The sequence below is a fragment of the Pangasianodon hypophthalmus genome, chromosome 10 (genome assembly GCF_027358585.1).
Source record: "Pangasianodon hypophthalmus isolate fPanHyp1 chromosome 10, fPanHyp1.pri, whole genome shotgun sequence".
Taxonomy (NCBI): Eukaryota; Metazoa; Chordata; class Actinopteri; order Siluriformes; family Pangasiidae; genus Pangasianodon; species Pangasianodon hypophthalmus.
The window spans coordinates 11,150,647-11,175,836 of NC_069719.1; the positions used below are offsets into that span (position 1 = coordinate 11,150,647).

Below are 25,190 nucleotides of genomic sequence, written 5' to 3' on the forward strand. Positions count from 1 at the left end.
TGCCTGTTCTGTGTGCCCATGCTTTGTCGACTCCTAGTGCTGTTTTTTCCTTGATCACTGATAGACTTAACCAGATTTGGATTTAACGGATTGTGTGGAAAAAAATCATAAAATGCTTTGTTTGATTTCCAAGTACTACACTGAGTAGATTTCCATGGATATTCAAATTAAGATTAACCATGCTTCTTATTGAAGTATTATGATAACCTTCCATGTGTAACTGCGTGTCTGGTTTATACATTGTGGCTCCTCCGATTTCTTCATTCCTTTCGAGTGGAGCTTCTTTTCATCCCCCTCAAATCTTTCTCCATCCTCTAAGCATTTTGTGGTGAAGGTGGCGCAGCTGGCTTTCTCTGGCTGCCTAATTCAAGTCGACACAACAGGACAGACAGTGTGGTATGCGAGATGGAGACACACTGCTGTGCCCAGTGCATGCTTATACACTCTTAATCCTCCCTGTCAGACACTGTCTCTCTGCTCTGTATGGAGTTGCTGGCTGTGCAATACACTCATCTGTGTCTTCAGGGCTCTCCCACCATCCATACTGTGTTATTTGTACTCCCTGACTCAGTTTTTCCCTTTCCTGTTATAGGCACAATCTCCATGGAGAAGGTGCACTACTGTGAGAGATTCATCGAGCTCATGATTGACTTGGAGGTAAGATGGTTGTTATGGCGACAGGCTGATGGAGCTGTAGGAGAAGCTTTATTAATGCTATTGCTGCAACTGTATAAGCATGACATTATATGCATGAAGAATCAGATATGAATGAGGTTGTCGGATAATTGGGGCCAATTTTATAATAATTATATAATAATATAATTTTGGGGGATAATTTTGAACTATTTGAACTACAGGAACTGGTAAGCTTGTTGAACTGGCCAACTGACCAAGCTTCCTGGAATCACTGACCATCTTACCTGCAATTTAAAAAAAACAAAAAAAACAAATAAAAACTAAAATGACTATTAAAACTTCACTATTCATGTACGTGTGGAACAACTTTTCTCACACTAAGTCAAAAATATATTTTATATTCTTTACTGACATTTTGCTAACAGCAAACGTGATTTAAAAAAACACTATATGCATGAAGATACACTGTGTGTGTGCAGCTGGTTCAAAAGCTATGTTAATGTTCACCTACCTGCGCAACAAAGCAAAAAAAAAAAAGGGGACAACACAACTTCAGCCTCAGCTTCCTTCATTCTTGCTGTCATATGTCGCACAATTTTGGTCACTTTTGTAATTTTATGTAATTGCCATGGTGCCTACAGTGGAAAAGCAAATCAGGAGTCTTGGAACTGTGAAGTTCTTGTTCAAGATGGTTCCAGAACCCTCAAAAGTTCCTTAAAACCCATTTTAAGTTCCCTACAGTGTGCTGAAAACTAACGTGTAGTGTATCCATTCCCAGCACCAGCGCCTTCGGATAGTTTTTATTTATTTATTTATTTAAAGAGTGGCCTCAGGTCACTGTTATGTCCTGATGCGGCTGGGTCTGTTTTATTTCTCCTTATTTTGGTTCACTATTCTAATGTATTGCTTATAGGATTTGAGTCATGAAGCTCTGGGATATTACCACTAGAGCAGTCCTTGGGAATGGCCAGTCTTGGAGAAATTTGGCAGTTTTGAGTTGCTCAGTCCTTATTTGCTCTGCCTTCACTTTGTTTTGTTTCAATCTCAGTCCAAAAGCAAGGCTCTTAAACTTAAATCCTAGAGGATTAGAGTGCTGCACATCCTGCTCTAGCACATCTAATTCAAGGTGATAGCTGATGAGGAGCAAGCTGAAGTGTGTATCATTTCAACTTTTCGTGACTGGAGTTTGAGAAGTCTGATAAAATGTAAACTTGTCACGTAGACTCTGCTGCACTGTGATGGATGTGAAATAATTTGAGTTAAATATCATAAACAAAAGTTATGGCATATTTTACCATATGAGTGTGTGTATTTATATGTACAGCTACACTATAGCTGGTAATGTTTTTAGCTTCTTCAGTGGTAGTTATTGTATGGGGTGTTATGAAAGTGCCTAGTTGTTTTAAGAATTGGTTTTCATGAGCACTTAAACCTCCATTGTTTTTGGCAGGCTCTTCTCCCAACACGCCGTTGGTTCAACACCGTGCTGGACGACTCTCACCTGGTGGTCCACTGCCACCTGTCCAGTCTCACACAGCAGGAGAAAGAGGGTCACCTTTTCCGCCAGGTTAAAACTTACTGCCTTAGTAGTGTTTGTGTATACATACGGTGCAATTCACATATTTTAAATCTTAGTCCTTTTTGTCATTATCAATTATAAATGGCTCAGTTGTTCAGAGCTCATGCTATGACTTTAGGATGAACTGGTCAGCTGTGCTATAATGGTGTTTGCTTTCATGTAGCTGCTGGACATGTTGAAGTTCTACACAGGCTTTGAGATCAATGACCAAACTGGCAACGCCCTCACACAGAAAGAGATGACCACTCTTCACTATGACCGGATAACTTCACTGCAGGTAAATAATGCACTTATTATTGCAAAACCTCTGCTCGACGTACCTGTCTACATTAAAAAGGCACGTTTGAGAACACTGTGAATCATCTTAAATAAGCTTGGTGGCTTTTGAGTGTTAAGTGTTCTACATTTCATGCTATATCATTTGTCTTCCTAAAAACTTTCTAAGACATACTGAGAGCACGCTTAATCATTATGCCTTGCATAATGCATAATGGCCTGTTTACTGTTGCTAATTTTAATTAGCAATATTTAAAAAGGGTGGTTTGCATATCCTGGGCTTTGATAGCGTATTCTCCCTGTACCTGCTTCAGACAAACATCAGTCAGTGTTCTGCTCTCAGATTTAGGACTAGATTGGGGTTGCCTTGTGTAGTTAATTACTACTGGCTCATGCTGTTTTACATACATATTATAAATGTTATATCACATCAAGTTGCATGATTCTTTTACAGAGAGCTGCTTTCGCACACTTTCCTGAGTTGCAGGATTTTGCACTCTCTAACGTAGCAGCTGTGGACACTCGGGAGTCGCTCACCAAACAGTTTGGTCATCTTGGGTAAGAAAAGTGATTTTTGTTTTTTCCTTTTTTTCTTTCTTTTTTTTTAAATAGTAATTTTTAGTGCAGCAACAATTTCAAGAACAGTCTTAGCAGTCTTTATGCTCCACTGAAAGATTTTTAATGTTGTAGTATTTCCTGTCAGTCAGTGCACCAACTGCCAACACACCATTATCATTTCATTCAAATACCTCGACTTGGTTTAGATAGAATGCTCTCCCTCGGTACATGGCTGCTCTGGGGCTTAGATAAACAGTCCATTGTTAACAGTCCATGAGCTAACAGCTCGATTCGCGTGCGTGAACCTACCTTGGTGGTGCTAAAGCTTTCCTTCGCCATAGGAGAGGTTTCCTCGAGAGATACTGTTTACATCTGCCTCCAAAAAGTGTATTCAACCAGCATCAAATGACAGCCTTGAGTCAGAAAGCTAGCAAGCCTTTGGCTAGTATCCTTAGTTGCTAGTCAGAGCAGGTATTGAGAACGACAGACAAGAGGTACAGACTTCAATTCACTGGCACGCCATCATGTTTCAAGGGAATACTATTTTCACTGGCTCAGGACGAGTGAGCTCATGTCTTTTGAGAGAAAATATTCTCGCTGATAGACAAGAGAACTTTAAGTGCACTACCTCTCATTGAGAGTCAGTGCAGCTTCTACTTTTATTTATTTATTTATTTTTGTAATTCCCAAAAAGAGAGGGGTCATACGGTCGATTCTAGATATCCGTGCTTTGAAAATGCATCTCAGAAAATCCAGATTCTGCTGAAGCACACAGACCTTTTTCCCTTTGAGCAAACACACATATTTTTATCAGACTACACTTTCAGAATATGGGGCACGTCTTTACCTTATGGAAGATGGAAAGAACCCTATGGAAGTATATGCCACATATTATAAGCAACATTGTTTGCAGCCTTGCACCTATCCCTGTATCGTATTCGATCAGAGAGTTAAACAGCCATGTTGCATTGAGAATTACAGCTGTTTACTGGCTTGCTAAGTGACAGGACTCGGGTCGTTGAACACGGGCTCATTGCAACGAGATGGGAAGCCATGCCTCATTAATTTAATCGATTTGTGGGAGCCTGACAATAAACTCTTTAAACAGCTGCGTTTGTCAGACCGTAATAACACTGCCACACCGTGAAGCCTGCTATCTCTTGACGGTGTGTGTGCATGCAGGTGAAGGAGAGAAAAAGAGGGATCAGTGTTAGAGAGGTTGTGTTTCTGAGATGTTTCTTTTTCCTTTGGTGAAAGAGACTCGCCTAAGCTCAAAGCATAGCATTATCTCTCATTCCCTTTTCCTTTCATTATTTTCAGAATAGTTTACATTTTTATAGAGTGATCACATGATGGCATAAATGATCATCCATCCATTCCCAATTCAAATGTTATATCTGTTTACCAAACGTAGTGCTGTTACCCATTACTGCTAATAAGACTGAAAGACTTACAAGACAGCTGCAGGTTAATTCTCCAAAGCCTATTTATTCATAAACTTTTCTTTTGATCTTGCAAGTGTGACAGTGGTATATTTCCTTGTGTAAGGTTTACTCTGATTTGATTCTGTAAGTGTTTGTCTTCTCTCTGATTTCCTGCAGTCCCAATACCCTTCACCAGGTGGCGTCGTATCTGTGCCTTTTACCTGAGCTTCCAGAAGGAAAAGACACATCCTATGACAAAGAGATGCTTTTAGAGCTACTGGTAGGTTTGAAATCATTTTATTTAATTTAGTTTTAATTAATTTAACATAAACTGTCATTTGCTGACTCACAAAATCAGCATAATAGTGTGATAATAGGGTTTTTTTTATGTACATGCTGAAATTAATTGATGATGTTGACCTTGAAATGCAGATTAAGCTCTCTTTTTTGGCTCCTCATTTTTAAAATCCAATTAGAGTTTGATGTTCTTGGATGAATTGGCCACTAAATGCTCTGTGTGGAGAGTGGCTGGAAATGGCCGGATGTTTCTCCCAGGCCTTTTCTGATTGCCCCCTAAACTTCTTCTCCAGCTCTTCACACACTCACATAAGAAGCCCTTTTCACTGAGGTCATCAGCACAGCACCTCCGTCCTGCTTTGCCCATAATTACGCTCTCTAGCTGTCCTCCAGAGGTTCAGGAGACACTTTGCCATAATTAACTCGCTGTATTGTTGGAGCCAATGTCAGTCCACTAATTTAAGTGGCCTGTGTTGCCCCCGGCAATTCAAATCTCAAAGAAGAGGCCTTTGTTATGTGTGTACTGCAGGTCATGCATGTGATAAAGTACACCATTAAGCTTTAAAAGGATACGCTTCCTACACATTATTCTCAGATAAATTAGTTCATTTCATTGTATACAAAGGGGAAGCGCTGACTGGCACAAGCAGCAAATGGTTGTTATGTGATTGTCATACGGCTTTTGTTCATGGCTTTCGAAGTGTTTTAATTTCAAGAAAAACTTGCTAGTATTAACGCAGCATATATATAGATTTATATATGCAGTTTTTGTTGTTTGTTTTGTGTCAACCATTTTTTTTAAAGTGTTACTTCCACACAACCAAATTACTTTAGGATAAATTGGATCCTATTCCCTGTAAGTGCTTATGGATATCAGTATTAGGTTGTCATTTAGAGCATTATTACACTGCTGCTGTTTTCATTTTTTTTTAAGCACAGTGTACAGATGAGAAATGGAGAAGCCTGATGTCTGGGTATCTTTACCTGACGCTCAGCAGGCAGCTTCACACTTCCATATTTCTCACTTTTCTTCACACACTTTTTCATTTCGCAGGCTGGGTGGGGGAAGACACGTACACACTGCACCTTTCTGTCTGAGACAGAATGTACCATTCCTGAATTACCATAGAAATCACTGTCACCTAGGTGAATGTTTATTTCCATACGTCACCAAACTGCAGAGAAGGACGCTCATAATTCTGCCATGCATCTGCCTTTTAGGTCACATCTTGATGGTTTTTAGATGGTTATTCAGGCATTAATCTAAAACAGCCGCACTGAAGCCTTACACTCGGTATTAACATCTGTCTTGGGTGATCGTATCACGATTGAATGGCGCTAAATACAGGTGTGAAAGGGGTCAAATGCATCTTGAGGTCTAATCACTCAGACCATTTGCACATTTATAATGAAGAGCATTGCGTTTTGATGTGTCACTAACATCAAAAGAACACAGAGGTTCTTGCCAGGTTGCCAGGTTCACAATTTTCCCACAGAATTGAGCTACTTTTGAGCTGTTCATCCACACTGTTGTGTATATTAATGCATGCATATTGTATGTGCTGTTCAGAGCTGTGGTCATTAGTGTATAAATGTATACGTGTCAGTGAATTACTCTACCTGTTCTCACTTACTATTCTTCATTTATGACAGTATAAATAATAATATGAGACTATTTCAAAACCTAAAGCAACGCCATGTTAATACTGCTTCATTAATTATATGTATGATGGTGTTTGCATTATTTTGGGTTAGAATTTTAGGTTTGGAAAGGGTAGATTTTGAGTTTTGCAGTGAATATTCAGCCACTGGATGGCAGTGTTAAAGGAAATGTTATTACAGAGTTGGGTAGTGTTGCTATTGAAGCCAATGAGTCAAATAGTCAGAAATTGCACAATAAACAGTTTTCTAGACATAAGCTTGAAAATCTGTTGTTTGTGCTTTAGAAACACAAAATGAATAGCTACAATACAGAGTCTCCTGTTCCTGACTAAATTTGTGTCTCTTTTGGTTAAAACCCACTTTCTCTTTTTCGTTGAAGGTACATAAATTGTCATTTAATCAGCATTGTTTTAATTAGAAAATGGTGTCCAGCAGCTAAATGTACAGTACATTTTGTTTGAGTTCGAGGATTGAGATTAGCTATATATTAGTATTTTGGGGGTTGCTTTTGGCAGATTTCACAACCCCTGACATCACAAGTGCTCACTGAAGATGCATTTGAGATGGACATACCAGGTGTGATCAGCTAGCCGTCTCCGCTGTTCTCTTGTGAATAAGATCAGTCACAGGTGATCCAATACCAAGTCTGAACAGGGTCTGATATTATGGGATGTATTGTTCTGAGACAGCTGGCATCTTTGCAAAAATACCAGGCTGAGAGTCGAGGCTGATAATAAACATGGTGTAATGTTGTGCTCTGACCTGATTCTCCACAGTTCTCAGTTTCATTCACCTGTACATAGAGAGGATCAACACAGGACAAGATTTCTGAATTCGGGTCATTAATTAACCCAATTTGTTTGTCTCTCTCTTGCATGCACAGGTGTCGCGTCATGAGCGCCGAATCTCACAGATTGAGCAACTCAACCAGATGCCTCTTTATCCAACCGAGAAGATTATCTGGGATGAGAACATCGTCCCCACCGAGTACTACTCTGGCGAAGGTTTACATATTTCTTCACTGTGAAACAGTAAAACACAATGAAATATGAACCAAAAAAAAAAGAATCTAAATCTCATGTGATTGTTGTACAGGTTGCTTAGCTCTGCCAAAGCTTAATCTGCAGTTCCTGACTCTTCATGATTACCTGTTGAGGAACTTCAACCTCTTCCGTCTGGAGTCTACCTATGAGATCAGGCAGGACATAGAAGACATTGTGTTGCGAATGAAGCCATGGTAATTAATTAACATTTTCATGCCGATTATGTAGTACTTTGTGGAATGCTTTCTAAGACTGCTTCCTGTTTACTGTAGGCAGTCAGAATATGGTGGAGTGGTGTTTGGTGGATGGGCCAGAATGGCACAGACCATTATGTCCTTTTCCATTGTTGAAGTGGCAAAGCCTAACATTGGAGAGAACTGGCCTGCTCGAGTCCGTGCTGACGTCACTCTGAATCTCAATGTGCAAGGCCACATCAAAGCTGAGTGGGAAGGTTGGTCTCTTCGCTTATTACTTATATTTACATGCATCTTAATAATCAATTAACTCCACTTCTTAAATGGATGTAATGGATTATTAATGGAAATTATAAATCCTGGATGGCTTATGTTATTATTATTTTTTAAATAATATTTTTTTCTATATAAATAATGTCTCTTTTGACATTACATTCACAACACAGATATGCAAATGACAGGAACGTAACAAAAACTGCCATATCAGTTGAAAAATATTTAGTCATTAAGGGACCTTGCAATCCTTAATCATGGCAGTAGGTAGCTCAGGGTAGACCGCAGCATTATAGAATAACACCCATTGTCTTATCTTGATCATTTAAAACTTCAAACAAAATTAATATTCTGTTAGTAGCATATTTAAAAAAAAAAAAACAAAAAAAAAAAAAAGGTGACGGTTGGCCTTAGATGCAGAAGCACACTTTCTGAAGTACTTCCTAAAATTTCATAGCAGAATGACACAGGGCTTGAATTTTTCTCCAGAACACAACTATTTGTCCTATCCACAAATCAGGTGTTGAAATGGAGTATGGTTTGCAGAAACTTGTATAATCTAATACTTGTTAAAACTAATACAATACGATTTAGCATTTAGTAAGCATATTTGACTAAAGTTGGCAACTTGTTGTACCCTGACAGGACTCAGAGGCTTTTTGTTGCTGTAGTAATGATGAAATGAATTAATTTGGATTGACAAAAATCTTTATATCCATATAGCCATTGTCTTCATCCTTCACTGACTTATGTGCACTTCTCTTCATCACACTTCATGAAATGCTTTCCAGCAAAGCCTGTAAATCCTTTATGTTCCCCCCAGACTTTTAATTGGTTATCATTCAAGACCTTGGTCTCTTTCCTGTCTTTTTTATTTTTCTTTTATTGTGTTTTCGTCATAGTGTTAGTCATGCTCTGTTTATGCTGTATCAATGTGTCTTATATAGTTTTTAATGTGTGAACAGTCAATAGGGATATCAGCGTAATAAATGCAGTATGTGAAGGTGAGGGTGTGGTGGTTATTAAGTAAAGGATGCTGACACAAATAAGTATGCAAATAAGTATGGTCTTCAGGGAGCATCCTAAAGGATGTATTTGCATTACTGAATAAAAATGTAATCTGAATATAAATCAGGCTTGCAGCCCTCATTTCATTAAATAATATAGCTCCAAATGTGTATTTTAGGAACTGCTGCAGTGTGTTGAAACAGTCACTGTGATTCTGTCACACTGCTCTTGCTATGTGTGCTGTAGCATATTCACAGCTCTTTTACAGCATTTCCCTTTCCCACTGTGCTCTTACCTTCCTCTTTGTATTGAAGGGGCGAATTGCAGGGTGACAGTGAGGTTGTATAATTACAGGCTCCATGTGTAAAAGATCAGTGTGTGTGGATGGAGCTGTTTCTCATCCCTCTTCTTTTCCACCCTCTTTATTTCTTTACTTCAGGGTTGCGTAAGCATGATGTTTGTTTTCTGATCACGGTGCGGCCCACCCTGCCCTACGGCACACGCTTTGACCGGCGCCAGCCCTTTGGGGAGCAGACAGGCCTGGTGTACGTGAGGGGCTGTGAGGTGCAAGGCCTGCTGGATGACAAAGGCCGGGTCATTGAGGAAGGCAAGTTTAATCTCTCCTCTGCTGTGATTTATTTATTTTTTTGCCCCTTATAATAAACGAAAGTCACTCTTATAACCCAATGTTAGCAGCAATACAGAGGAGAAAATGCATTATTAGATGGGACTGGTTGAAAGATGGCACTATGGTTCTATGCAACTAATGGTATATGCATAAAATAACAGGTACTGCTTTCAGCTGCAGCTCTGTCTTTATGTAAAATATATTTATTTTATATAGTGAGAAATGATTTCATTGTAACTGATTTACACTATATGGCCAAAAGTATGTGGACACCTGACCATCACACCAATGTGTGGTTCTTCCCCAAACTGTTGCCACAAAGTTGGAAGCACACAGTTGTCTAGAATGTCTTTGTATGCTGTAGCTTTAAGATTTCCCTTCACTGGAACTAAGGCCCAGAGCCTAGCCCAAACCTGTTCAAGCATGATAATGCTCCTGTGCACAAAACAAGGTCCATAAAAACATGATTTGCCTAGGTTAGTGTGGAAGAAGTTGAGTGGCCTGCACAGAGCCCTGAACTCAACCCCACTGAACACTTTTTGGATGAATTAGAAAAGCTGACTGCACTACAGGCCTTCTCACCTGACATCAGTAATGCTCTTGTGTTTGAATGAGCACAAATCCCTACAGCCACACTTCAGAGTCTAGTGGAACGTCTTCCCAGAAGAGTCAAGGCTGTTATAGCCACAAAGCGGGGACCAACTTTGGAATGGGATGTGCAGCATGCACATATGGGTATGATGGGGCCATATAATGTACATTCAGTGACTCTTCTCTGTGTTTGACTCAAGGTCCTGATCCGAAGCCCAAACTAAAAGGTGACACAAGAACATTCCGTGTGTGGCTGGACCCGAATCAATACCAACTGGACATGACCAACAGCATCCAGACTGGTGCCGAGGACCCCTACGAGACTTTCAACATCATCATGAGACGCAAGCCCAAGGAGAACAACTTCAAGGTTAGTCATTCAGTTTTAGTCCAGCCTAACTTTTCAATTAAATTACTCACTGCTAAATGAAATAAATAAATAAAGTGAAATAAACTGTAGAATATGTTATGAAATTAAATAAATAACAAAGTGTGGGATAATAAAATAATTAAGTAAAAAAATATAATTTCTATAGTCAACATATCAATTTCCATTAATTGCTTTTATAGTTCCCTTTTGTTCCCTGTCTTATAGCAGTAAATTTCTCTTACTTAAGGCATGTGGCTTTCACAGAACTAACTTTTTACCTTTGCAGGCTGTGCTGGAAACTATACGTCACCTGATGAACACTGAGTGTGTTGTCCCTGATTGGCTGCATGACATCATCCTGGGATATGGTGACCCCGGGAGTGCCCATTACTCCAAAATGGCCAATCAGATCTCATCTCTGGACTTCAATGACACTTTCCTGTCCATTGATCACCTTAAGTCCTGTTTCCCTGGTTACACAGTGAAGGTCATAGAGGAAGACCCAGCCAAACAGGTCCCTCCATTCAGGTCAGGAGCACATTCTTCCTGCTAAGATCTGACTGATGCTTGGCTCTTCAAGAAGTCTTACTGTGATTTCTGTCTGTTTAAGTGCCTCTCAAAACAAACGATAAAGTTTTTACTCCAGGTTCAGTTTTGATTTCCAAATTTAAAATGAAATCTGTACCCTTTACTTTTATTCAGAATCAAGTTCCCTGTACAGAATGTCAAGGGGAAGAAGCGGAAAGCAGATGAAGAAGAGGAGAGAACCGAGGAAGATAACACACTGATAGTGGAGCCCCATGTGATTCCAAACCGGGGACCCTATCCCTACAACCAACCCAAACGGTGAGAGAATGGTATAAATGTAAAGGAAATGTCTGGCTTGAAAGACAAATGTTTATATTGAAATGTTTTTGATTGCGTTTAGTGATTCTGGTGCTAATTCGTTGTTTGGTGCTGTACTTTCATTATTCCTGTGAGAAGCAGTTGTTTGCCTGGGTGACATTGGATTGGCATTTAATAGGGGGGGAAAAAAGTGATCTGACCTCAAACATAAATGATAAAGGTCACTGTTAGCTCATGAAAACAAACGAGCAACAGCTTCTTCTCTCGCTCACGATTTTGTAGAATAGTGGTGAAAACGACTCAATTCCAGAATGCAATGCAGCATTACAGCGCAATTGCGCAGAGCTGTTGCTGAGACTGGGATCAAGTAGTTGATCCAATATGAAATTTTGGAACCTGATGTGTTTAAGCAGAATGTACAGATGTAAGAGAGCTAGCTAGACTAAAGGACTAAAGTGCTGCTGCATCACTGCATCTTAAGGTAGAGATGAAGCAAAAGCTAAATGCATCTAGCACTACTATCAACAAATAGTCAAATGGCATTTTGGGTAATGTAAGAAACTATTAATTAAAGTCAAAATAGATCAACGTGCTGCCATTCTTTTCTTAGCTTTCATTTCCTTCAGTTGTGTCTGTAGAACTTCGGTTAGTTTTGACTGTTTTCTAAAGCCTTAAAGCTAATATTTGTTTTAAAGTTTGATGTTTTATAAAGTACAGTGACTTTCAGTTCCCTTTATCACTTCTGCCCTGAGCAGCACCAGTTATATACAAAATGTCAAGAGCTTTTTCTTTGCCCCTAAAGTTCAGTCATCAAAGAAGTTTAAATCATCCTCTTCTTCATGCAGTATCGATATTACACCACTCTTCCCATCTTTTCTTTGAAATTGAAATTAATTAATGCAACCCAAGCAAGGATTAGCTTAAGACTCCTCCTGATTTTGTATTGTGCATTTCAACAGGAACAACATCCCATTTACCCCAACTCAGATTGAGGCTATTCGTGCAGGCATGCAGCCGGGTCTCACCATGGTAAGAGCAAAACCTTACCTTTATTTCATTCTTCTCAGTCATTTTCAATCCCTTCCTGTCTCTTATTTCCACTGTCAAAAAGCTGTTTAGTTTGTTTCACTCCCTTTGCTTGGATGTTGTTGTAACTGGATATCAAGGCTATTTCTCATCGATATTCACATCGTTCATGTAAATGTGGGCGGAATGAGTATGAAGAGAATAATGAATGTGAGAGGAATTCAGTAAATGAGCCATGGTGTCCTTGCTGGCCACGGAGTGTCTGAACAGGCTGCTGATTGAGAGGCATCCTCAAACTGCTGATTGGTTGTTGGCAGGGGCTGTTGGCTGTTATTTATTGTGCAGTTGGCTGGAAGTGAATATGGCAGGATTGCTATCGACAGAGTTATAAACCAAGTCATCCTGCATGCCTGTCTCTCCACCTCGCCTAACTGCTGGCATGCATGGACTCATTTCACAGCCAAGCAACAGGCCTTGGGTTCCCCTACCCTGTATTACATTGTGCTAAAAGATGAGTTCACAGTATTTTATGTAAGCTACATTTTTGTAGATTAGATCCTTTGCGACGGCCATGAAGAAGCAATCACCATTTCATGTTTGGAAAATGCCTTTTGCTTGGTGCAATGCTGGGGTTACAATCAGGACATCTAAATACCATGATATAAAATGTAATTAGCTGGTGTATTTAGATATTTTCAGCATGCTACTGTATTATGATCATGTTATTTGTGGAAACTACATGTTGACGATATCTGTATCTTAAAGTGTTCACACTGCAAGTCTATAAGTGCTCAATTCCTTTTTTTATCTGCTCAAAATGTTGTTTTTTTTATTATTTATCATGTGTTCTGTATATGATACTACTCCTATACATCTCAAGTTTGTGATATGACCTCCATGCACAAAGGAGCAATACTCTATCCAGCAAATCTATCCAGAAGTAAACAAACAAAATGGAGGCTACACTAGCAATGGCTGTCCTGGAGTTGTTTTTAACATCAATTTGTTATGCAGGCTGTGTGTAAATTCACAGCCAATCATGAGCTTGTAAAGGTGGAATGTAAGCTGTGTTTCTGCTTCCTCTCTCAAAGTTGCATGAATTCTGATCTGATTGTTTAGACTGGGACCATATTGATGGATATCAGATATGTATCAGCTTTCAGAACCACATGACTTGGGCTAATGTCCTATGACAGTCATAAAACTATTTATGACATATGATGAAAAGTTTTGTCTGATGTGTGAATGTAGCATTCCATCTGTATTTTATTCTGTTTCACTTCTATAAAGTCTTATCCAGGCTTCAAAGTTCTCTGTTTATACTATTCTCATCTATACCTGATTTGCAGTGTAATCAAGGGTTCAAGCCAAACTGCATTTGCTCCGTGCATTAGTCAGACTGCATGACCTTGCATATGCAGCATACCTCTTTGCAGGAGGCCATCCGGCTAACTGGATGAGGCAAATCCGCAACAGTAGTTTCAGTTCTCCAAGAACTCAATTTTTTTATGGTAGATAACATAATGTCCTGTTTTGTGTCTGTTATTTAACCAGCCTTCTTTTTTTTTTTTTTTTACTCATCTCTTTAGGTTGTAGGTCCCCCGGGTACAGGCAAAACAGACGTAGCCGTACAGATCATCTCCAATCTGTACCACAACTTCCCCGAGCAGAGGACTCTCATCGTGACTCACTCCAATCAGGTAAAGCTCTGCCTCTGCCTCCGGTGGCTTAGCATCCCTTAGTTATAATCACCACATGATTGGATTTGAAATGGCAGCTGTAGAAAAATGATCATTCCATGGCCTGAAATGCCCGTCTAGGCCTGGAATATTTATATATGTGAGGCTGTGTGTTTGTGGCTATAAATCATACTGAAACTGTTCAAGCAAACCCACAGTTATGTCTGTTTTATTTTGTCCAATCACTGCTTGAAGCCTTGTGTTTATGTACACTTACTGTTGGAAAATATGTTATTTGCACTTGGGGCAGTTCCCTGAATTAAACTAAATTATGCTCACTGAAATTGCACCATATTAACCCAGCTTCTGTGTTTATTTGTGTTTTCCTCCCATCCAGGCACTGAACCAACTGTTTGAGAAGATCATGGCCCTGGACATCGACGAGCGGCACCTTCTGCGTCTGGGTCACGGAGAGGAGGAGCTGGAGACTGAAAAGGATTTCAGCAGGTGAGACAGGAGCAGGATATTGAACTCCAGCTGGCCACACAACAGATCAAAGCTTATAAACTTAGAGACCACTCAGCGCCACCTCGTCTCCCCAGCACCATGTTTGTCTTCATCCTTACTCTCTTGATTAAGGCAGCAGCCTTTTATGGAGTGTTTGATGTCATAATTAGAGCTCCTAATTAGTGCCCTGAGTGTGGTCTGTACTGTGTTTTACACAACCCAGACTCCTGCTGTCACTCATTTGAATAACTTAGAACGACTCAGTCCTTGTTCAGTGTGACAGCATTGGCATATCTAATCATGTGTGGGTGGATGTGAGCATAGCATAAATGTATTGGGGAGATGTTTGTGATTTTTGTTCATAAAGACATGTAGGAAGTAGACATATAACTGAATGCGCATGTATTATTTAGATTGAACAGATAATGTGTTTTAAACAGATACAATACAGATACAAAAAGAAGGTGCACCTGTCTTTTTTATTCTTAAATTAGAAAGCTTACCAGAAAGGTTCACAAGGCATCTAACTGAGAGTAAAGGTGTTCATAGGATACAACAAAAGTTGCACAGACAGATATGAAGCTTGTGGTACAAAAGCCTGCTGTTGCTGGATTTCTCCGGTGTCCCCAACCCCCGCCTCGTTTCCGAGAGCAAAGTGGTAACACTCATGTTTAGACAAAGAAAAAAGAGGTTTCTGGTTTAGTCCACACCCACTAAGGAGTTGAAATTCTAATACAGATATCTGGAGAATGATACAGATATAGAGAGTGGCATTGCGTTACTCCACGGTAGGCTGATGAATATTGTTGCTTGTTTTTGCATAATTTCACCTCAATTCAAAGTTAGAGTTTGGAGATATTATGAGTAAGACCAATAGCATCATGTACCTAATCAACAGATACTATAGGGGTCTAAATATGGGCACTTTTCATGGTCTGACATATTCTTCCAGAATGCACTTGAACTAAAAAGCCTATCTAATAGTGTATCAGAGGATATGATCCCTGCTGATTCAGTTCATTTTTCTAGCACTTTTATCAATAGACATTGTCACAAAGCAGCTTTACAGAAATCTGGATATAGATTTAAAGTCCTAATGGGCAAGCCAGAGGTGACAGCTGCAAGGAAAAACTGCCTGAGACGACATAAGGAAGAAAACTTGAGAGGAGTCAAAATGAAACCTATTCTCTTCTGAGAAATGCAGATAGTGGATTTTTATACATCATTACTCTTCTACAGTTGTATACCATAAACTCAGTACTGAGTGTGTTGAAAGGGGGTTGAATATGAGTGTATTGTGAAAAAGAGTCCTAGGATGAGCACAGGACAGGCTTTATGATTACTGCAGCAGCTCTTGGGCACAAGTCGACAGTATCCAGGTGAGATTATCCCCTGAAGCAAGGGTGAGAATTGGATATTGGCTTTGTAATGGAAAGCAGAGGGGCCTGTTGGTGCAAGATCAGTGATGATAAGTGTGACTGCATCTGCTCTGGATGGACACAATTGCATTATGCAGATTGCACGAGAGCCAGACAGAAGCAGAGGACAAGGGATAACAACATTCAAATTCCACTGAGTTTCCGACCCAATGGCAAGAGGAAGGCGAAGGCAAGGAATTTAATCAACAGTGCAGATGATGATAAATGAAAGGCCCTTGTAAATGCAATGATGGAAACTTATGGCACTATCCCAACATTCCCAATTTAAAAAAAAAAAAAAAAAAAAACATGCTCCATGTGTTAACATTATTAAAATACAACCAAAACTAGCTTTTTGCCAAAGTTCAGTCCTCTTAATTACAGGAAGTGAAATTTGTTTGTGGTTTCTACCTGAAATTAAGGCAGTATGAAGCAAAGTCTCCACATTTCATTTAATTATAAACCATGCACTCAGAAGCTTAGTGCTCTCTATTAATAGCTACATTACATTCACATGCTCTTTGATTATATGGCTTGTCCTGGTGCCACCTAGTAATCGTGATGTTTATGTACAGAGATGTGGTTGCTTTGCTTTAGCTTTTCAAACCACTTTTCCCATTTATTATAATGCCTGTCCTTTTTTTTTTTTTTTAAACTTGCTTAGAACCCAATCCATTTTAAAGTTAAATATTTTTCAAGCTTTATAACTCAACATTACACCCTTAATGATTACTTAGTTGAATGATTTTAAAATAATTGTCTGATAGATTGAGTGTTTTTCTGGTGAGCTATGATGTGTGTCATACCATGAGCTGTACTGAGGAGGCTGAATGATTAATAAAGGAGTCAGTATGTCCACAGGCTGTAAGATCACATGTCTGGCTTTAGTTTTGTCATGCTGCAAACCATTGGCATTTCCTCTCAGCTGCTACACAGCATCAATGGCCCCCTAAAGAAGACACAAGCACATTAGGTGTCTGGGTTGTAGTGAGAAGACAGAAAACCTACTGAGATTATTCCTAGCTATTGTTTGATTTCATTGTTGATGAGTTGGTAGGTAGTTTCCACTGCTTCTGTTTATCAGTGCTACTATCTGTTCATCAGAGCTCTAACAGCATACTGTTTTCCACCTCAGATATGGAAGAGTGAACTATGTGCTGGCTCGAAGGCTGGAGCTCCTCAGAGAGGTGGCTCGCTTGCAGGAGAGTCTCGGCGTCCCAGGCGATGTGTCCTACACCTGTGAAACAGCCGGCCATTTTTACCTTTATCAGGTACGTTCACCTCTAAAGACTTCAACATTCCCTACTGCTCCACGTCCACGCAAAAAAAAAAAATCCCCAGATATGCTTTATTGCCTGTTTAATTGGGCTACATGCACAAACATGAGAAGAAAATGCCAGATGAGACAAGCCTTCTTTTCAGTTTGAATCAGCAGAGCACAGCCCAAAATAGTCACTCCTCGCTGGGCAGAAACAAAGTCAACAAGCAGTCATATGGAGAGGCTGGTGAAAATCAGACTCAACATGGATGAAAAGCAGATTTGGAGGGGGAGGACATGGTGCACAAACAGAGATGCAGTTTTGAAAGGATGAGAGCAGCAAATGCTGTTTGCCATGCTCTACAGAAGCCAGTAGCTATGCCTGATCAGGTTTCAGACGTCTAAATCCAAGAAGTCAGTGTCAGCATGCTTGTGTCCTTTAAACAGAGCTTTTATTTACTTATTTATTTTTGATCCTTTCCTCCTCAGTTTTCACTGAATCTGTATTCTCCCATCTTTCACTTTTCAGTGCTTAGGTCAGGTGATATGAGATACATATACTCATATCAGTGACAGTGATACTATGAGCTAAACTGTGCTAAAGCCTGCAGTCAGACATACATGCTACTAATTAAGCTGGGTATCATGTGGCTATCTGGGTGATTTCTGCTTGTTTAGCAGTGATATAGTGCATGTGAAAGCCACAGGCAGTGATACAGCACACAAACACACTCTCTGTTTCCTGCAGGTTGTATCACGTTGGGAGGAATACACAAGCAAGGTCAGGCCCAAACCTGGCCGGGAGGTGAGCGTGCAGGACGTGGCTGCACACTTCCCTTTCCATAAGTACTTCTCAAACGCACCCCAGCCTGTCTTTAAGGGTCAGAGCTACCAGGAGGACATGGACATTGCAGAAGGCTGCTACCGCCACATCCGCAAGATCTTCACCCAACTGGAAGTAAGTGTGTGGGCGAGTTGTGCACGTAGCTCAGTGTAACTGCAAGTGTTGACTCAAACACTTTTTCTTTCTGAAGGATTCATTACATAAATAAGGGGAAGCAAAAATAATTTGTTAAATGTTGATTAATCACACAGAGTAAGTAAAATTCATTGTGACTGCAGAAACAGACTGAAAAAGCTAGTGTGTCAAAAACATAAAAGTGTGTTTTAAAATATACCCATGTTTATTGTGGACTAGGCCTCAGATAAGCAGGAGACCATCCTCATAATTTACACATTCTTTCATAGTGAATCCAGATAGTTGACACTAAACATTTTGCCTTAATATACCCTCCATCACTCCTTCATTGTGATAACCACTGATATGTTGCTCAGCTTTCTCGTCTCCTGATGAGTGGCACTGGGCCCCCTGTGTATCCCTTTTCATATATTGTTCTATTGCAGTCCCAGCCATCAGGGACAGGCCTGATTTTATGCCGAGATAACAATAGCATTACCCTCTTATGGGAGCACTGGCCTCAAAAAGCAATAACTGATTTATTGGTTTGAAGTAATATCTCTGCCTCTGCATGTGTTCATTTCCCAGAGCTCATACCAGACCACTGCACTGACATGCTTTCTTTGTGAGAAGCTTATTTTTTTCTTCTAGGTATGCTTTTCTATAAAAGCAGAATAAGAGAGACAACACAGTTAGACAGCCAGTTACATTCTCTCTCTTAGATAAGGCAGCTGCTGACAATGAGACATGGCTGTAGATGTCTGGCTCTTGTATTTCAAAAATTTGCTGCAGCATGGCTGGTCCGGAGCTTGTCTCATTTTGTTTCTCACGTTCCAGCTTCGGCTCAGGAAGCAGCTCTGCTGCTGTTTGTCCTCTAATGATGGGCCAGGGTTAAAAATATCCTCCTTAATATTGCATGATTTTATCAGTTTAATATTAAGCTTAAAATAGCAACACATCAAATATTTATGATCCAGTGGTCTCAGTCACAACTGCTTGTGTAGCGCCCGGCAATAGTTCATGGGTTTGCTCTTTTCCTTGTATTTGTGATTTGCTCAATATTACCATATCATAAAAATCAACTGCAAGCCAAAACTCTTTTGAACACAATTAAATGATGTAAATGTTATCCAACAGCCAGCACTTACCTATGATACATGGCAGAAGTTTGACGTTTGTCTCAGACTCATTCTTTATCTAGGTTTAGATGTGAGAATCTTTAATACTGACTGCCTTGTGGGGTTTTTTGTACAGGAGTTCAGGGCCTTTGAGCTGCTGCGTAGTGGACTGGACAGATCAAAATACCTGCTGGTGAAAGAGGCTAAAATCATTGCCATGACCTGCACGCATGCTGCTCTCAAACGCCATGACCTTGTGGAGCTCGGCTTCAAGGTATATCTTCAAACAGGATGAAAACACTGATATCTGGTTACACTTCGATGATTATCAAATTACACATGGATTAAAGGTCTCCCTCACCATGTCGACTTCAGACATATTGATCTTATATTGAAATCGATGGTTGTTTTCTGGGGTAAAGGGTGTTTTCATGTTAAAGCGGTTTCCACATAATTTGTGGAAAATTCACCACATTTTCAGTGGGATTGAACACAGTTTTGTTCATTATGTTCTGTTGTTTCATATAACAGAAAAAAAAATCTATCCCCAGTCTATACCATTGTTACATACCATGGCAAATATAGTGATGATAAACAATACACAGATATAAAAATAACTTTCCCTATCATGGCTTTAGGAGAATTGTATATATGAAGTTTAATGACTTGATCCTATGTTCCAGTATGACAACATCCTGATGGAAGAAGCAGCTCAGATCCTGGAGATTGAAACTTTCATTCCACTCCTACTGCAGGTATAACCTTCTCTCATGTTCAGCCTTCAACCTCTCTCACTTTATCACAGCCAGGCAAGGAGGCAGAATCCTGTTAGCCATAACTCAACATAGCTGTAAATCTGATTTTCTGCTACATCTCTTGCATGGCCGTGCTAGCTTCCCTCTTGATGAATGTGCCCTCTGCTAATTTTCCCTGCGTTGCCTCTCGATCGTTGATTGGATAATGCTTGACCCCTGAGTTCAACTCCCAGTTAAGAGCTTCTGCACTGCCACGTCCTTTATTACTGCTGTAATCCCTATAAGAACAGACCTCTGTACTCCACTCTTGCATGTGCCATAAAGGGCTCAGCCAGTTTATTTTAAGGTTACTAAATCAGCCCACAGTAGCAGAGCAGTGAGTAAACACAGATGTGCCATTGACGGGGATTTGAAATGTGAGTCAGGCTGTAACATCGTTGCTGCTCAGTAAGCGTGTTGATTTTGGGTGTGTGGCTGGAGCATGTGGCTACTCTTGGAGGGGGCTTTGTTTGTTGGAAAGCAGCACGTATGAAGGCATTAACACTCACCCACACTGCTTGGTGTTGTCACAACAAGACTCCACTCTCCACCCTGCCACCTGTCCCTGCCCTGACTGAATGCTCCTGAGACCACAACATTCGGTTTAATGTTACACACTAAAGTAAAATGGCTGGTGAAAAGGGCTGGTATAATAAAGCGTCTGTTTAAGGATGGTTATTCTTGACTTCACTACAACAGTGTTTTCCTGATTCATCTGTCTCTAATATCTGTTAATTATCAAGTCAGTTGTCAGGTGTGTTGGAGAAGGATCACAAATCTACTGCACAGTGTGGTTTCAGGCCTGAACCTGAGAACTGTTGTGTTAACCTCGTCTTAAAGCATTTAATATAACAGGATTTTATGAGTGTAAAATGTGGTATCATGCAGACCATATATCTTCAAGATTAAGTGTTATGAGCAAACGTTTCCATTTCTCTTTTTGTAACAGAATCCCGAGGATGGCTACAGTCGGCTGAAGCGCTGGATCATGATTGGTGATCATCACCAGCTTCCTCCTGTCATTAAGAATATGGCCTTCCAGAAATACTCCAACATGGAGCAATCTCTGTTCACACGCTTTGTGCGATTAGGAGTGCCCACAGTGGACCTGGATGCTCAGGGCCGAGCTCGTGCAAGGTCTGCTTCTTTTTACCAATGCAAAGACCATGTGTTACAGTCCCTTCCTCCTGATATAGCCTTTAGTACAGTTGCATGTATTTTTCATAATTTGTGTTGTCTATTAATGTTCATGAACCCCTCTGTTTGTGTATTGCAGTCTGTGTAATCTGTATAACTGGCGTTATAAGCAGCTTGGAAACCTGCCTCATGTTCAGAGTCAGCCAGAGTTTCAGGCCCCCAACCCAGGTTTTACCTACGACTTCCAGCTCATCAACGTGGAGGATTTCAACGGAATCGGGGAGTCTGAACCCAATCCTTACTTCTACCAGGTCAGTGGTGGCCTCTGTGTCCAGCACACACTGATCTCTATTAACATGTAATGTCTATGGAGCAATTATACATTATTTATTATAGGATTATGTGTAATTATTATTAATTAATACCAGTTAACAGAACTCTGAAAGCTGCTATGGCTGTGAATTGAATTGCTCCCATGAGAAACTGTCTTGCTGCTTTTTTATTTATTTATTTATTTTTTTTTTTTTGAACTTTCATGTGCTTGATGAAAGTTCACATTGTTCCCAAGTGAAAAGTGGTCATGTGCTCAAGACATGTGGTATGGTCATCACACAAGTTTCATTAGTTTTCAAGCATTTTCAGAGTTATTTTTTGTTCCAAATATTGCGCATACACATTCAGACAGCTGTAAAATCAGGGAGGAATCACTTGAGGAGCAATAAAGAAGCTACTGTTTGCACAGTCAGTCCCTGCAGCAGCTGAACAAACGTCCATCAGGCCTCCATGGAGCTCCGGCCACAGCAGTGTTCTGCCAATGAGCCAGCCGCTATTCTAATGTACATTAGTTACACCTCATTAGTCAAAGTACTTTTACACTAATGCTCCATCTCATTCACCATCAATGGCTCTAGATTCAGCATGTCGGATGCAGTATGAGGCTCATGCTTGTAAATGTCGCATTTTAAACAAGGCTTATGACTCCACTTAACCAGCACTAATGTGAAATATTGATTTTTTTAAAATTTTTTTTTGTCTGTGGCCAGCTAATTGGTGAGACTGCTTAGTTACAAGGTTGTTAAAGGTTAATGTTATTAAGGTTGGGGCTATTATTCAGAGTGAGTGTGTAGCCATCATGTATATGGTTTGTGTCTGTGGATCAGAGCATGTTGTTGGTTTGCCATCACTCTGGTTCTTGTCTACTGAATGCTTTGGTGCATAGATGATACCATAAATTGAATTCACGTTATAAGATTCTCTCTCAGTGACGTGTCGGTTCTCAAACTGCACTCACATGGAGCCTTTGGTTTGAAGCTATGCTGTTGCCATGGTTACTGGGGTCTCTTCAGTTGCAGCACATTAGATCACATTTGTATAAAAACACAAGTGTTTTTGTCTTTGAGTGTACAGTGTGGTTATTTGTACATATGGGCTTGTGAATGTTCTGGAGGTGAATAAGCTTTGGGAAACAACTGTGATCATGCACAGAGACAAAATGGTAGCAGTCAGTGCAAATTTTGTTTAGATAAAAGATAGAAAAGTGGACATGTAATTCGGTAGCTCATATGAAACAGTGTCTGACCTTTGTGTACAGAAACACAGTGTAAGACTTGAAGCAATTAATGAAAGATGGTATTTCTGTTTATTTTCACTTGTCAGTTGGGTCAAAGAATATCTGTATAAGCATCTGTATAAGCATGTGTCACTTTAGGGTGAGGAGAGTGTGGGTTACTATCTACACGTACATCTACAGTGTGTTTGTAATTGGAATACATTTATAATGCATACATTGGTGTTTGGGAATTGGCATTTTCAGGGCTTTGGGGGTAAAAGAGGCTGTGGCAAGATTCCATAAACTATTTACTTCTAATTGTCTGAGGTTTTAATAGCTGCCCTGTGGTCCTTTATTGAATCTATTTTTAATGAAGTATTTCAGCCTTCCAAAAATAGTGTCACAGCTCGCTTTATTCAAATGTTCCGCATTATGAGGATTGTTACATTGTTAGCAGCTGTTCGCTATTGAGAGGCCAGATGATCTTTCTGAGAGAAAGAACGAGAGTCAAATTCCCCACCATTCAGTCTTATTAGCCTTGTTTGTCACTCTTTGCTTTGTCAGTGGGAAGTGCATGGTTATATTTCTATGCATGGTTTGGCAGCAGGTCATTGAGCTTTAAAAATCTCCATCCTTCATTTTCTCACTCAGTCACTTGCAACACGCACATGCGCACACACACACACACACACACTACATATGATTTCTGACTGTGCCTGCCTGCATAAGTGCATATTGTTCCCCTTGATTCAAGTGGTGGTTTTTGAGTAACCTCAGTGAATTTCATGGAAAATATAAAAAAATCATGATGATAATTTTTTTGTTCTGACCTTAAACAAAAGTAATGTTATGTTTCATTCATTTCCAGACTGTCAAAATAGATCTTTTGTGTGGTTTATCACATGAGTGGTGAGAGATCAACTAAAATCAGGTCTTATACATGTACAGATTTAGAGGCCAGTACATGGCATCTCGCACTGTACAGTTTACCCATAGTCTAATAAATGAGAAACCGGATAAAACAGTTTGTATTGTTTAAATTTAGTTTCTTCTGCACGGGTGAAAAACCACAACTGATTTGTGTATAACGTTTCTGTAAAACATGTACTCATGCTCCTGTGGATTCGACATATAGATGTAACATCAACCAGAATTTGACATTAAACACAAAAAAAATCAAGAAAAGTCATAATCTATAATTATTGTGCAGGTTAAGATTCTAAATTCACACTATCTGCAACTCATTCATTTATTTAATTCTGCCTGCAATCCATTGCCTAGAGCTTCATCTAGGTGCTAGGTGATCGTTTCAGTGCTCCATCACCTTGTACCTAAACACATGAAGAGCGAAATCCAAAGGCGTGAGAGAGACAGCACTGTTATACAACAGCTAAAGACTTTCTGCCATTACGCATTGTTAAGGGTGCACACGTAACAGGCTTTATAAAGAATGGACTTGCTCTTTTTTCCGTCAAATATTTGAGCTCCAAAAGTACGGCAAATCAAAACATGGAGTGCATGAACAAGATTGGGCCTTGATAATGCTACAGTCAGGGATTTGTAAAACCAATTTTGTTAATATTTATGGTACATTCAGGTCTTATCTGAATTATTATTATAATACCATATTGTAAGCAACCTTGTGTTTGCCACTAACAGCACGGAGTGAACGTTTAATGGTGATTCTTTGTTGTCTGTGCTGTTTATGAAGTCAAAAAGTGTTTCAGAAAATGATGGCTTAGTGGTTCCGATTGTCACATTAACACTCGGTTACTGTGACTCTTACCTAACGTCTACATCTAAAGCTCTGCAACTTTCTCATGCAGTTTGTCACATTTATCATTATGTGTAATGTGTTGTTTCTTTTCTGTGTGTAGAACCTTGCTGAGGCAGAATACTCTGTGGCTCTGTACATGTACATGCGGCTGTTGGGTTACCCAGCAGAGCGCATCAGCATCCTTACAACTTACAACGGCCAGAAGCACTTAATCCGAGACGTCATCAACCAGCGGTGTGCCAACAACGCCTTCTTCGGCCAACCCAGCAAAGTAATCACAATCTCTCAGATGCGTTTGTCTATGTTGAATGCTTATATACTTTGCATGCATACATCAGATAACATGACTTTGTCATTAGGGAAACAGAAGAACAAATTGTCTTTTTAACTGTTATACCAATATAGGTCTAAATCTGTTTCCTCCTGACTGAGTTGCAAAGAACCCAGAGTTCAGCATTTGTCTAAATATCTTTATGGATTAGATTAGATTAGATGGATGTGTGTGTGTGTGTGTGTGTGTGTGTGTGTGTGTGTGTGTGTTTGTGTGACTGACAAAGAGGCAGAGCATGTGGCTCTATCCTAAA

At 39.9% G+C, this 25,190-nt stretch overlaps 1 protein-coding gene across 2 annotated transcripts in view; it reads left to right on the top strand.

The window, feature by feature from the left end:
• The window catches only part of aqr (aquarius intron-binding spliceosomal factor), a 39,562-nt gene that overhangs the window by 6,357 nt on the left and 8,015 nt on the right, over nucleotides 1-25,190 (top strand). For both annotated transcript variants that reach the window (XM_026934158.3, XM_026934157.3), the window contains exons 11-32: nucleotides 593-657; nucleotides 2,087-2,203; nucleotides 2,379-2,492; nucleotides 2,946-3,049; nucleotides 4,651-4,753; nucleotides 7,316-7,436; nucleotides 7,528-7,669; nucleotides 7,748-7,926; nucleotides 9,390-9,557; nucleotides 10,370-10,539; nucleotides 10,826-11,067; nucleotides 11,242-11,385; nucleotides 12,345-12,414; nucleotides 14,001-14,111; nucleotides 14,488-14,597; nucleotides 17,151-17,286; nucleotides 18,022-18,231; nucleotides 19,486-19,623; nucleotides 20,033-20,104; nucleotides 21,093-21,280; nucleotides 21,420-21,591; nucleotides 24,707-24,877. In XM_026934158.3, the coding sequence (XP_026789959.2) occupies nucleotides 593-657; nucleotides 2,087-2,203; nucleotides 2,379-2,492; nucleotides 2,946-3,049; nucleotides 4,651-4,753; nucleotides 7,316-7,436; nucleotides 7,528-7,669; nucleotides 7,748-7,926; nucleotides 9,390-9,557; nucleotides 10,370-10,539; nucleotides 10,826-11,067; nucleotides 11,242-11,385; nucleotides 12,345-12,414; nucleotides 14,001-14,111; nucleotides 14,488-14,597; nucleotides 17,151-17,286; nucleotides 18,022-18,231; nucleotides 19,486-19,623; nucleotides 20,033-20,104; nucleotides 21,093-21,280; nucleotides 21,420-21,591; nucleotides 24,707-24,877 (3,047 nt within the window). The remainder of the gene's footprint in view (nucleotides 1-592; nucleotides 658-2,086; nucleotides 2,204-2,378; nucleotides 2,493-2,945; nucleotides 3,050-4,650; nucleotides 4,754-7,315; nucleotides 7,437-7,527; nucleotides 7,670-7,747; nucleotides 7,927-9,389; nucleotides 9,558-10,369; nucleotides 10,540-10,825; nucleotides 11,068-11,241; nucleotides 11,386-12,344; nucleotides 12,415-14,000; nucleotides 14,112-14,487; nucleotides 14,598-17,150; nucleotides 17,287-18,021; nucleotides 18,232-19,485; nucleotides 19,624-20,032; nucleotides 20,105-21,092; nucleotides 21,281-21,419; nucleotides 21,592-24,706; nucleotides 24,878-25,190) is intronic.